Here is a 13,856-nt window from a genome sequence, read left to right on the forward strand (position 1 = left end):
CATTACCTAAATCTGGAGGATTTCTCCCATTAGCGCCTTTATTCGTAGCATTAGGAGCACTTGGAAGTCTATCTGGCGGTATAGCAGGAATTATTAAAACAATCAATGCTATAAAAACTGGAAAGTAGCAGTTATTGGAGGCGAAACGTCATAATAATACAATGGAAGCTATTTCAATGGGAAAAGATATATTCTTAAAGCCTTCTAAAAGAGATTCGGATTATACTTAAAGCCATAACAAAAAAACTCTTAATGAAGCTACCTAGAAGACCTCTTACTGATGTAGACTTGAAGAAGTATTCAAAATTTATTCTAAATTTTAGAGCGGTATTCATGTGTAACACTTTACCACGTAAACTATTTAAGAGAGAATGTGGAATAATAAATTTGGGTAGTTCAAATACTGGAAAACGATAATGAGATTGATTATTTCGATAGCTTTGGAAAAACTTATAGCCTTCTGAACATTTAATAAAGTATTTAGGAAAAACATTAAACATAATTATAATAAACAGCAAAGCTATAATTCATATAACTGCGGACATTTATGTTTAAAACTCTTATTATCAAAATAAATAAGTAATTATAAAACTCTCTTTTATTTCAAATTAAATTTTATTTGTTCACATCACCAACATCAACAGACCTTTTGATTCATATATATACTGGAAAAACGGTAATGAGACTGATTAGGTACTTCGATGGCTTTGGAAACTTTCAGCCTCCTAAGCCAATAATAAAGTATTTAGGAAAAGACATTAAATATAACTATAATAAACAACAAAGCTATAATTCATATAATTGCGGACATTTATGTTTAAAATTCTTATTATCAAAATAAATAAGTAATTATAAATCTTTCTTTTATTTCAAATTAAATTTTATTTGTTCTCATCATCAACATCAACAGGCCTTTCCATTCATATACACATACATATTAAATACTTAGCAATTAAATATGTGAACATTATTACCACACTTTTCTAGGGGTGGAGCATCTATATATGTATATACATACTTACGTATGTACGTTTGCATATGGATGTATGTATGAGAATACGTATGTATTATGTATACAAATCCACTTTACCAATTTTCAAAACATATAAACCACCTTGTATCGGATTTCTAGGATTTCCATCAGCGGTACACCCTGTGATCGATTCCGGTTCTGGACTCGGATATGTCATCAGCGACATCTTACGGCTTTTATCTGGGTTCTGAACTTGGATTTCTATCGGCGACATCTTTTGGCGGAGCAGCAAAGCTTGCGGCAGAGCACCAGCAAACCGTATAGCGGTTCTGGACCCGGTGCAGCTATATGGTTTGCTGCTGATAATAAGAGTTTTAAACATAAAAAGAACCGCTATATTTATACTACTGAAACTGAACCTCAGTGCAAAAATTATTTTCTTTATAAAACTGACAAATGTGTGGATAATACATTCGTAAAAATCTCGAATCAACAAAAAATAACAAATTAAAGCTTTAAATGCATTTTTATTACCCTCTTTTACGTTTTGAAACCAAGTTCTAAGTAAATTTTTTTAGTGAGTTTAAAGTAGGTTGTGTTGAAAGTACTGTCAAATAATTTGCGATTCATAATTAAAGTGCTTGGTAAGAAAAATATATAGTAGAACTCATATGCTTTTAATAAAATTGTATTATATATTAAATTGTGTGAGTGCTTTATCTATATTGTGAGTTATTATTAAGCAGTATTGGTCTTGTTCCACCCGTGACAAAAAAAGATAGAAGTAATTATATTTAATAACAGAAGTTGAAGTTGTGTTTCGGGTTTGTTACATAATGTTAGAACTTCATTACAGATGTTTACCACAATTGCATTTTCGTTTCCACATAGTTATATAAGAATAATTCAACAATGAAGCATGTCCCACCCGTGACAGTCACGGTTGGGACAGTTGTCAGAGGTAGGTTTAGAGAGCTGAGAAGATTTATTTGTTTGTTGAGGTGGACGCAGGGGAGAAGGGCGAAGCGCGGACTCGCCCATTACCTATATACCCTTGTGGTCAGCTGATTAACTTAAGTGACATTTTGACCAGTTTTCGTTTTTTCTTTTGTTTATTCAATGTTTATAGTTGTTTTTTTTATAAAAGTCTATCACATTACATAACCAGAACCACATAAATCCACATTTCAAACTTCGCACAAAATTAATAAACATTCAACAAGCTTTAACAATTTCACCCAAAAGTTTATAACTTTTTGTTCAGAATTTTAAGAAAAATTCCAGGTAAATTTTCAAGACGCTAGGAAATCACGTTGATTTTTAGTATTTTTTTTTGCTGACGGTTCTAGACATTTTCTTCTATATAAAAGGCACTAGGCTAAGATAAAACGTGAGTAAATTGAATCTTTACTTGGCTTCTTATATTTTTTAATTTCTAATCTTTAACCCTGGAAGGTCATCGTTATTTTTATAACGCAAAGGTCATCCTTCGTCGATTCGACGACGGCATTTCTAAAAGGCGTTATTTAATTAACCTGTGTATCGAAATGCACAAAAAATTTTATTATTTTCACATTATTTTGTTTATATTTTTTTAAAATAAAACAATATCAAGTAGTTTTTCTTTAGTCTTTTGATTGTAATTCAAGATTTCACAGCTCTGATTCATTTGGCTTTTTGTACAAAACATTAATTAGAAAATATAAATAACTTAAAGTACATATAATTCATTTAAAGTGTTTCTTTCTTAATAATAATACTATGAACTAAAAAAGGAAACAATTTTCAGATACGACAGTTCTCATTTTGTGCAAGAGGCGTAAAGCTCTATTTTATGCTCTCCACAGAGACTTTTTTGGCATTTTGCACAGGGTGATTTGTTATGCGTCGCTTAGAACGGGGAAAAATTGCGCAATTTTTTTTTTCTTCGTCGGTATAACTTTTGGTTGCATTGATCGTGTATTATAACTGCACAAGTAAAATATATAAACAAATAAAAAAAACTTAAGAAAATTACTTTGTAAACATAAACGTAAAACATACACAAAGTTCATCCTTCGTCGTTTTGACTACGCACATTTAAAAAAATAAGTACTTACACGAAGCGCATGAATCTAGGTAACCGCACACATCAATAGCACCNTTTGTAAACATAAACGTAAAACATACACAAAGTTCATCCTTCGTCGTTTTACCTACGCACATTTAAAAAAATAAGTACTTACACGAAGCGCATGAATCTAGGTAACCGCACACATCAATAGCACAACACCAACTAGCACTGTACGAAAAATTAGCACTATACAAACAAAGGACAACAGCGATAACGGTAAAATAAAAACTCGCGTCGTCGAAACGACGAACTATAACCTTCCAGGGTTAATATGGACCACACTAAAAGCTCCTTTTCATATAAAAAATTCATACGCTTCCCACCCATGACAAACGGGGTTCCACCCGTTATGGAGGAGTGTCGGATTTTTTTTATAATAAAGCCATAATTTTTGTTGTAGTTTTTAATTTATTTGTATTCGTGGCTCTTTGTTTTATTATAAGACATCAAGTTCTCACAGAAAAGTGAAAATATTCGCAGAGTTTCCGTAAAATATATCTGCTCCAAAAAGCAGGTTTTTTCGGTCCCACCCGTGACAGAGGAAATAACTCAGATCTTTTCCATATAAAAGTAAGCTGAAATTTTCGTATTTCGTAATAACTCGTATAAATAATAGTAAATTAGATGTAGCTTTATCAAAATGTAGAATTATTGAGTACTTTATACTTAAATTTAAGAAAGAACCTTGTTTCTGCTCAAATGTCCCACCCGTGACGGTGGAATCGCCCATGTATAAAAATGACATTAATGGTACCAATATCGACTTTTTTGGAAATATTTTAGCCCATAAATATATATTTTTGCCCCATAAACTATTACATATTAAATAAACGAAAAAAGTTTGCTATTAGTTTTACGGTCTAAGAAAATCTAAAAAATATAGTATAGTACATTTGTGCATCTTTTGTCAGCTTTTGCATGACCGGGATGAGTAACATTGATGACAGCGCAACTAGCAACATACGAGTTTCATCCGTCCCGCTCTGCATCCCTTTTGCAGTAGTTCAGAGACAGCTCTGAAATTTGTAAGGCGGAACTAGCGCTTTGCCAGTCTGTCTCTAAATTTTTCTGCAGGGTAATGTTGGTATCAAGTTGCTATGTTTTTATCATTTTCCAGAAATAATCTTGTTTTAACCGACTTCGCAAAAAGGAGGATGTTATCGATTCGTCGGAATACTTTTTATGTGTTTTACTGCATAACTTTGGACCACGTTAACCGATTTCTTTAATTATTATTTTTAAAGGAAAGGTATTACCTCACAGATAGTCCCATATTAATTTGGTTTAAATCTGATCATCGGATCATGAAGAAATTAACGATAATCTTAAATTTTTATATGAGAATTGAAGTCGGTTTTGTTTTTTACTAAAAAATTACTTGTTAATTTTTATATGTTTTATTTTATTTATTTAATACGAAGAATATTATCATCCTTTGTCGCTTTATTCTGTATTCGAAAAATTATATGATTCAATGGAATTGAATTCAGTCTTAAATATTTGAATAAATCATTCAGATTTAGATAGCGTTTTTAGAAATTTATTTTTACTACGGATATAAAAAAATATTTTAATATTTAGTAAAAAGATTTTCGCCTGCGGCGCTTTTCTATATAAAACAATACGGCCACACTTGCGACACTGGTGACACTGGCGAACCTGACGACACTTGTGACACTGGGGAAACTGGTGACACTGGCAACACTGGTGACACTGGGGAAACTGGTGACACTGGCGACACTGGTGACACTGGTGGCACTGACAAAAACACAAGTTCGCCATCCTTGACATTTGGTTGTTCTTTATGCCATTTGGAGTGAACTTGCAAATGATGTAAATACTCTACAGACCATCTGTGCCAGAAGGCTTGATACATCCGGCTAAGTTGTTTCCATCGGCACAAAAGACCACTCTTTTTATCGAGAAGATTAGGTTCTGGCACGCTGGTAATAGCGCGCCCAATTAGCATGTGCCCTGGTGTCAACACAGCGAAATCCGTAGGATCATCTGTGAGTGCAGCACGAGGTCAAGAGTTTAGACACGATTCGACTCGCTTGAGCACTGTGTAAAATTCTTCAAAGGGGAATGTTGTAGTGTTGATTGTGCGTTTTAGCGAGGCTTTCATGCTTTTAACGCTGGCTTCCCAAAGCCCGCCAAAGTTTGGAGCTACTGGGGGTATGACGTGCCAGTTTATACCAGTCCGTGAGGCATAGCTAGCCGCGGCGTCTAACTGCTTCCGAAATTCTTCAAGTTCTTCTTTCATGAGCGCGTCAGCACCAACAAATGTAGACCTCTGTTGAGATACATGTCTGAGCAGATTCCCCGTGCATATAAAAAACGTTCTAATGCATGAATAAATGATTGAGTTGTCATATCGCTTACCAACTTAAGAATGAATGCCTTTACTGGCCAAACAAATTAACAATGCTACGTAACCTTTATACCTTGTGTCCCTGCCCTTTGGTTGCTCGTACGTTGAATGGTNTGCCTTTACTGGCCAAACAAATTAACAATGCTACGTAACCTTTATACCTTTTGTCCCTGCCCTTTGGTTGCTCGTACGTTGAATGGTCGAGTGTAATCGACGCCAGTGTACATGAACGGGAATGTTACAGTGTAATGTGCTGCTTAAAGATCGCCCATCATTTGGTTGTGTGGGGTGCAAGTATGTCGATAACATTTGACACAGCTGCGTATTACGCGTTTCACTTCCGTACGCCGATCGATAACCCAGAACTGGCGTCTTACATAACTTAGTGTTGCTTGCGTACCGCCTTGAAGACACCGATAATGAGAATGGTGCACAATTAAAGACGTGATAGGATGCCGTGTGGGCATGAAAATAGGGCATCTTTCGTTGAACGGCATATCTGCTTGCTGCAATCGCCCGCGTAGACGCATAATTCTTTCAGAATCCAGTATTAATTTCAGCTTTCTTAGCTTACTTTTTTTTAAGTTCTTTTTGCTGTTTGTAACATTTCATGCTTAAATTCATCTTGTTGCGTCATCTTACTGAGTATCTTTAGCGCTTTGTACCATTCTTACCAGCTGCAAAACGATGCCAAAACACTCCATTTGTTTCGGCACTTATTTGAAAACCGTAAGCACCATCCAATTATAGCAATGAGTTTGTCGAGGCTCGGATATTTTGTAGTAATTGTATACAACAAGTCTTGATTATTAAGTTGTACTGTACAAACAGTGACTTCTGTGGTTTCTGGAATATTTTCCGGAAAAATTATTTTATGTTGAGGCCCGTATTGTTCATTCAAGGAAAGCCATACTGGCCCGTTCCACCATAGTGCGTTTGACAGTAAATTGTTGGCCGAAATACCTCCCGAAGCCGAATCTTCCGGATTGTCTTTCGTTGAAATATAGCGCCAGGCTACGTCGGAAGCGACGCTCTGAATGTGCGTGATACGGTTCGAAACAAATTGCTTCAATTTGCCTGGTAACGATCGGATCCAACAAAGCGCAGCTACGGAGTCCGTTCACAGTAGCCATCGATCAACTTTGAACGATAATGCATCTTTGGTTTTTGCCAAGAGAACCGCAGCGAGACGAGCACCACACAATTCCAGTCGTGGAATTGACAGTCGATTTAAAGTTACCACTTTCGTTTTCGCCATTATCAAATTGCCCGAATTATAACTCTCAGTTGTTTCTTTTATGTAGATTGCAGCAGCGTACACTGCGCTAGAGGCATCAGAGAATGCCTGTAGTTCCACGGCGCAGTTCACGGCTACTTTAATCCAACGCGGGATATGCAAGTTTTGAAGTTGTTGTAATTCATTTCGATAAACTGTCCATTGACGCTGAATATTTTGGGGTAGGATCTTACCCCAATCTAACTTCCGGTTATGGTTACAGGAGCCACGAGTCCCAACGGATCGAATACTCTAGCAACATCACTCAATTGAGGTTTGTTGAAGCACGTAATGCTGTAATCCAAATCAATGCTATACGCTAGCATATCAGTACGAGTAAGCCAACCTATTCCCAAAGCCTTGGTCTGGTCGCTCATGCCTAACTCCAATGTGTACGATGGATCACCATCACATGGCTCAATAGCGTTCAAGACCTCAATAGCGTTGGAGTTGAACTTGCGCAAACTAAAACCGACGACCTGTAGCAGCGATTTTAATTGATGCATATTGTTGATAACGTCATCGTGTGTGTCGCCTCCGGATAAGACGTCATATACGTAAAATTCAGTTTCGAGTGATTTTGCCGTTTGAGGGAATTCATCATTTGCGAGACGTCGTAAGAATTTAAGTGCCAAGTATGGCGCACAATTAGTCCCATACGTTACGGTCATTAGCACATAGCAGGTGGGTGAATCCTCTGTAGAAGTACGCCAATAGATTCGTTGAAGTGCTGCATTCGCGGTCCACCAAAATCTGCCCGTAGATTTTCTCGATGTCACCCGTAAATGAAAATTTGTATTGTCGCCAATTCAGCAAAATATTGGCCAAATCATTCTGCATCTTTGGCCCATTGTACAGACAGTCGTTCAGCGATACCCCAGTGGAGTATTTCCGTGCGGCATTGAATACCACGCGAAGTATTGTAGTAGTGCTCGAAGCTTTCGACACACCGTGGTGTGGTAAATAGCACATGTGACTATCATTGTTGTGGTTTGTCATACACTTTTTATAAAATGTTTTAAGTTTAGGTTCGCGAGCAAGCCCTCGATGTGTATGTTCTAACAATAATAGCGCATCTTGCTTTCTAGATGCAAGCTGTTGAAGGTCAGCGCCCTTTCGACCAGGGATTTTTACGATGTATCGGCCTAGACTGTTACGCCTTGTAGTTTGCTTGAACAGGTTTTCGCAGTATACTTCATCTTCCGTCATGGTTTGACGCTCGTTGAGTTCCTCAGGTTCCCAAAAAAGACGCAAGGTATGCTCCAAGTCGATGTGTGTGTTGTAGCACTGGGCTTTGTGAGCACCAGTCATACTCTTATAATCAGTTATCCCACCAAAGATGATCTAGCCTAGTTGCGTATGCTGTGCCACCATTCCATTAGTAGCGCTTTGTTTAACCTCGCTGCATATTATAATGGCGTAGTCTGCCACACTCATGATGTTGTCAATAGCACCGGGTTGGTACCACCTGGGATCAGCTAACTTTAACTGGCCCATTTATAGGAATCCGGTATTCGGGATATGCTTACTATGTGTAATGTTCCCTAACCTTGGAAGTACCAAGGCGATACACTCCATCTCAAAATCATATTTATGTGATCGAATAGTTACTTTGGGCAATGCCTTCGCACAAGCCACGCTCGTACTAGTTGCACCGCTGAACGGGATGTTAACTACTGTACGTAGTAACTGCAGCTGTCGTGCTGCAAACTCACTAATGAATGTAGATTCGGCTCCGTTATCGATTAATGCTCGGAAGATTTGTCTGTGTCCATTCAGAATACGTGCTTCCACAAACGCCGTGGCCAACAGCACTGACGGCAAAGAAGCTGGTGAATGGTTAGGCGTGTTTCCAGTACATGTGTTATTGGCTGTTATAGAGGTAGCTACATTCGTTGTACTCGAATCGGCTGTATTACTTTGCGACACTCCTTTTTATGCCACATTAGGTTCTGTCTTATTACAAAATACACCAAGCAATAATGTGTTGTGCTTTGCTTTGCGAACTGTGCAAAGCCCCTCGGACGGACACACCCGTTACATATGTCGTTGCCTTAGACAATTGAAGCATAACTTATGATACATGACCAGCTCGGCACTACCGATAGTATCGATGGTTTTTGACTATCGAAAACAATGATGGTTTTGTAAGCACTATCGTTTCACTCATACACACATTATTTGTATGGAGCAAAAGCTTCGTCTTGTAAATCGGAAGGGACATTTACCAAAGCAGGGCAAATAATTTCATAGCGCAGATGCTCAGATTAACAAAAATATGGCTATATTTCAGCTGACTGATCTCATTTTCAATAAAAGTTGTTATGTTTAATTCTTGGACTTTTTTAATCAAAACTATCGATAGTACTATCGATAGTGTAGACATTTTCGATAGTATCGATACTATCGATGGTTGTGACTATCGAAACTCTCGACGGCCACGACCAACAAATATTCATTCACCGCAGTAACATCACCACCCTTATAAGCAGTCTCAGCGAACAACCTAAGTTCTTCATAGCATCCAATACGATTCCAGTAATGTTTTTCTTGCTGTTGTGGATTATGTTTTCAATTTATTAAAACAATTTCAATTATTTACAAGAAAAGTACCTCTTGTCGGTGTGCGTACAATATCGAAACAGGAAAGAATCAAAAAAGGCAAAAAGTATCGAAGTGTATTTCTTCATCAACAGGGTTGCATCTTCAGGTATTGGCTGCATACTTCCTTGGAGCTGTGTAGGATGTCACTACGGAACGAAGGAAATAAGTTTTTTTGGAAAATGGACTATTCTTCCCCTTGCCGCTTTTTTAACTGCGTTTTTCGTTGCATCTGTATCGCTGCTGTGTGGGTGGCTTTTGCCTGTTGCTTCCGAATCTTCGGCCGTAGGTACCTCGTCGACGGGCAAAAAGGCTGGTTTTAGTCGGTCTACACTTACGCGAACTGCACGACTTTTGACTTGTATCTTGAGTATCTTGTCGCTGCGGCTTATTACCTTATAAGGTCCATCGTAGGGTGCTTTTAGAGGTGGTCTTACCGCATCGTCGCGTAAAACTACATGCGTGCAAGATCGTAAATCCTTTTGGACGAAAATCTTGTTGTTTGAATGATTGGAGGTTGGAACTGGCTTAATGTTGTTCATCAATTCCCGAAGCTGCTGAATAAATTCGGTGTTGAATTCGTCGTGGTATCGTAGACCATTTCCGATTTCTTCCTTGTAAATGTTTCGCATCGCAAGCATAATAAGCGGTAAAGCATCTGACCAGCGTTCATTGTTTTGACACTTGAGCGCTGTCTCCATGGTTCGGTGAAAACGCTCAATTAACCCCTTTGCCTGCGTGTGCCGTGGGCTAGACCGCAAGTGCTTGCTCCCGATCATCTGCTCTAGTTCATTGAAAAGATTTGCTTCAAATTTCTTACCTTGATCGGTAGTGATTTGAGCAGTTACTCCAAACTGTGTTATCCAGCCGTTGAGCAGGGCTTTCGCAATAGTGTCTGCATTTATGTCCTCGATGGGAATCGCTACTGGCCAACGGCTGAACCGGTCGATGCAAGTTAGGCAATACCGAAAGCCGTTTGAAACTGGAAACGGGCCTATCAGATCAATATGGATCCAGGAAAAACGCAGGTCTGGCACTTTGAAGTTTTCAATAGCCGATTTATTGTGCTGAATGACTTTTGACTTTTGGCAGGGGATACATGTTTTCACTATTTTTGCGATATCCTTTTTCATATCCGGCTAAACGAACCGCTCACTGATTTGTTTAATGTTCGCTTTTATGCCTGGATGCGCCAAATTATGAACTGAGTTGAATACCCGACGATGAAACTCTTTAGTAATGAATGGTCGTGCACGTCTAGTTGAGATATCGCAGGGGGTAGCCATGGTTGAGTTCGGTAAATTGATTCGTTTGAATTCCAGTGTAGAATTTTTGTTTGTCAACAACACTGTCAGTTCCATATCGGTCTTCTGACTTTCGGCTAACTATTCGAAGCTAATTTGGTCGCAGTTGTCTATTAATTCGACTCGGGAGAGCAAATCGGCTATCACGTTGTCCTTACCCGAGATGTGTTGTATATCGGCCAATACAACAATAGCAATACCACCAGCTCCATCAGAATTGGGAAAGACCTCTCCGAGCCGTTCGGCACAAAACGGGGTTTCAGACAAGGCGACTCCCTTTCATGTGACTTCTTTAATCTGATGTTGGAGAAGATAATAAGAGCTGCAGAATTGAACCGCTCAGGAACAATTTGCTACAAGAGCGTGCAATTGCTGGCCTATGCCGATGACATCGACATCATCGGTAACAAAAACCGCGAAGTCTGTTCTGCCTTTTCCAAGTTGGATAGGGAAGCAAAGCGAATGGGTCTGGTGGTAAACGAGGACAAGACGAAGTATCTCCTGTCATCAAACAAACAGTCAGCACATTCGCGCCTTGGCACCCACGTCACTGTTGACAGTTACAATTTCGAGAAAGTAGAGAATTTCGTTTACTTGGGAACCAGCATTAACACCGATAATAATGTCAGCATTGAAATCCAACGTAGAATCACTCTTGCCAACAAGTGCTACTTTGGACTGAGTAGGCAATTCAGGAGTAAAGTCCTCTCTCGACGTACGAAAACCACGCTCTATAAGTCACTCATCATGCCCGTGCTGGTATATGGCGCAGAAGCATGGACAATGACAACATCCGATGAGGCGGCTCTTGGAGTATTTGAGAGAAAGATTTTGCGGAAGATTTGCGGGCCTTTACGTGCTGGCGATGACGAGTACCGCAGACGATGGAACGATGAGCTGTATGAGCTTTACAACGATATGGACATAGTGCGGCGAATTAAAATACAGCGGCTCCGCTGGCTTGGTCATGTCATTCGAATGGACACCGACTCTCCATCTCTGAAAGTATTCAACTCGGAACCCGCTGGTGGTAGCAGATGAAGAGGGAGGCCCCCACTGTGATGGAAAGATCAGGTGGAGAAGGACTTGGCTACACTTGGCGTTTCCAATTGGTGTCAGTTGGCACAGAGGAGAAACGACTGGCGTGCTTTGCTGAACTCGGCCAAAATCGCTTAGGCGGTTACAGCGAAGAAGAAGACTAATTTTTGTCGTTATAAATACCTCAGTACAGGAAGAAACAAATAAGTAGAAAATCAAAATGTTTACTTTTAAAAATGAATTGGTTTATTTAAAAAACGTTCATTAATGCAAAACTCTTATAGTACATATGTACAAACAAATAACATACTTTGTACATATCGATGGTCATGTGCAATAACGACACAATTCAAAATTCACAAAATAAACCCCTTAGTACTGTTAAGTGGCTAATATATCTAATCCATGTCTAATATTTAGTACTTACTTTAGCAATCCTTACTGCTTACTTTAGTAAAGGTTGGGAATGGATTAGACCAGGATTACAGACAAGAGCCACTTAACAGTAGTAACAGTTTTTATTTTTTGTATGTTGAATTGTGTCGTTATTGCAGAGGATCACTTATGTGGATGTGTTTAACATTGCTGGTGCCGGCGTTGAAGGTGATGTTGGTGGTGGCCTTAACCCAAATTGTCACAGATTAATTTTTTATAGATTTTTTTGGTTTCATCTAAATACAGGGTCAAAGTAGCGTTAAAGTAAAGGAAAAAATATGACTAAAACTTTGGGAGTAGTATAGTTCTCCCGATATCGGCCGTTGCCATATGGCAACACGGGGCGTATTCCAGATAGATTGTTAAAGGGCAGTATTTGGTTAAAATGTGAAATAATAGAAACATTATTTATAAGTTTTACTACATTTATTGATAATATATGCATACTCTACGTACAAAGCGGATGAAGAAGTTAATATTTAGTATGAAAAGTAGCGAAACATTTCAAACATAAACCCACATCACATTTTGCACAGGCCACTCGTCCCATAGTTTTACATGCTTCATCAGCACAACGAAGTTTGGATCAGTGGTTTAGTCACAAGTGTGGAGCTCTCAATTAAAGACCACACAAAGTATTTGGGAGTAGTCTTCGATAGTAAGCAGTTGTGAATGCACAATGTTGAAGAAAGAGAGAAGAAGGCCAGTAACGCCCTACCGTTGCAGGACGTCATGTTTCGCCGCCACGCCTTCCAGGTATGCGACTTTAAAAAAGTGAAAAATGATAGTTAACAAGCAAGCAAACAAAAAAGGTGTAAAAATCACTTACCTTCATATATTTCTCTATGGGTCCGGGCGAATACTTCACGACCCGGATGTCGACGATTGGGATATCGCTCTGCATAGAGTCTTTGAGCAGCTCTGGCATTACAGCAAGCTTCACCGTAAACTAGGTGAATATCCGCATATTCATGCGACGTATACTGCGTGTTCTCTTTCATAGTATTAATAACACAATGTTCGAAGGGTCCAATTTCACAAAATCCACTTTCACTAATTCCGGTAAGTAACACAAAATAATGTCAGGAGCAGGTAATAATGTACCTTTGTACTATTTAGCATGTCATTTGACGGTAACAAGAGCAAATTCAATCTTAGGGCCATTTTCTAATGTAAGCAGTAAAGTTGCCTTTACTAACAGGGCAGATAAATTGTTCCTCACTTTAAAGTGTTTTAATTTTCTTATCTTACCGGTAAAAATAAATTTGTTATTTCGTAGAGTGAAACTTCACTACAGTTCCGAGAGTGAAACTTCACTACATTCGTCATATAATTTCAAAGGTTGGCAATGCAACATAAGCAAATATAGAGCAAGAGCAACTGTTAGCAAAAACCAAAACCTTTGGTTGAAATATCTAATATAGCTGGCTCATGAACCAAAACCAAACCAAAATTTAAAGTTGGGTACAAATTTTAAAGGTTGCATCGGGTGAGCAACAGTTTATCGATTCGAGAATTTAATGCGCTGATGAGAAAACGAAAACTCGTATATCGGGACGATAAAGTGGCCGGTAAACTAAAGGTTAGATGAGAAAACGGCCCTAAATCTATTAAATACATTCTAGCGTGTCTCAGTCCTTTACCCACAAAAGCGGCTATAACTTTTTTTTTCTATTCAAAACAGTAAGTGTGGCACCTTTCTGAAATCTTTATTAAATGAGCAATTTTTTTATGTAATGTAAAGT

General features: G+C 38.5%; 1 protein-coding gene across 1 annotated transcript; it reads right to left on the reverse strand.

The window, feature by feature from the left end:
* Positions 1 to 7,381: 7,381 nt before the first annotated feature.
* LOC108364555 (uncharacterized) lies at positions 7,382 to 8,044 on the reverse strand. The gene has a single exon (XM_017618277.1). It carries the CDS (start codon positions 8,042 to 8,044, stop codon positions 7,382 to 7,384), a length of 663 nt encoding a protein of 220 aa, XP_017473766.1.
* Between the last annotated feature and the right edge of the window lie 5,812 nt (positions 8,045 to 13,856).

The sequence above is a fragment of the Rhagoletis zephyria genome, unplaced genomic scaffold, assembly GCF_001687245.7.
Source record: "Rhagoletis zephyria isolate East Lansing unplaced genomic scaffold, Rhagoletis_zephyria_1.1 Rzeph_scaffold_01592, whole genome shotgun sequence".
In the NCBI taxonomy this organism is placed as follows: domain Eukaryota; kingdom Metazoa; phylum Arthropoda; class Insecta; order Diptera; family Tephritidae; genus Rhagoletis; species Rhagoletis zephyria.

What these genes read in the sequence shown, in the direction of transcription:
- LOC108364555 (XM_017618277.1), bottom strand. Translation starts at nt 8,044, where the DNA reads ATGACTGGTGCTCACAAAGCCCAGTGCTACAACACACACATCGACTTG.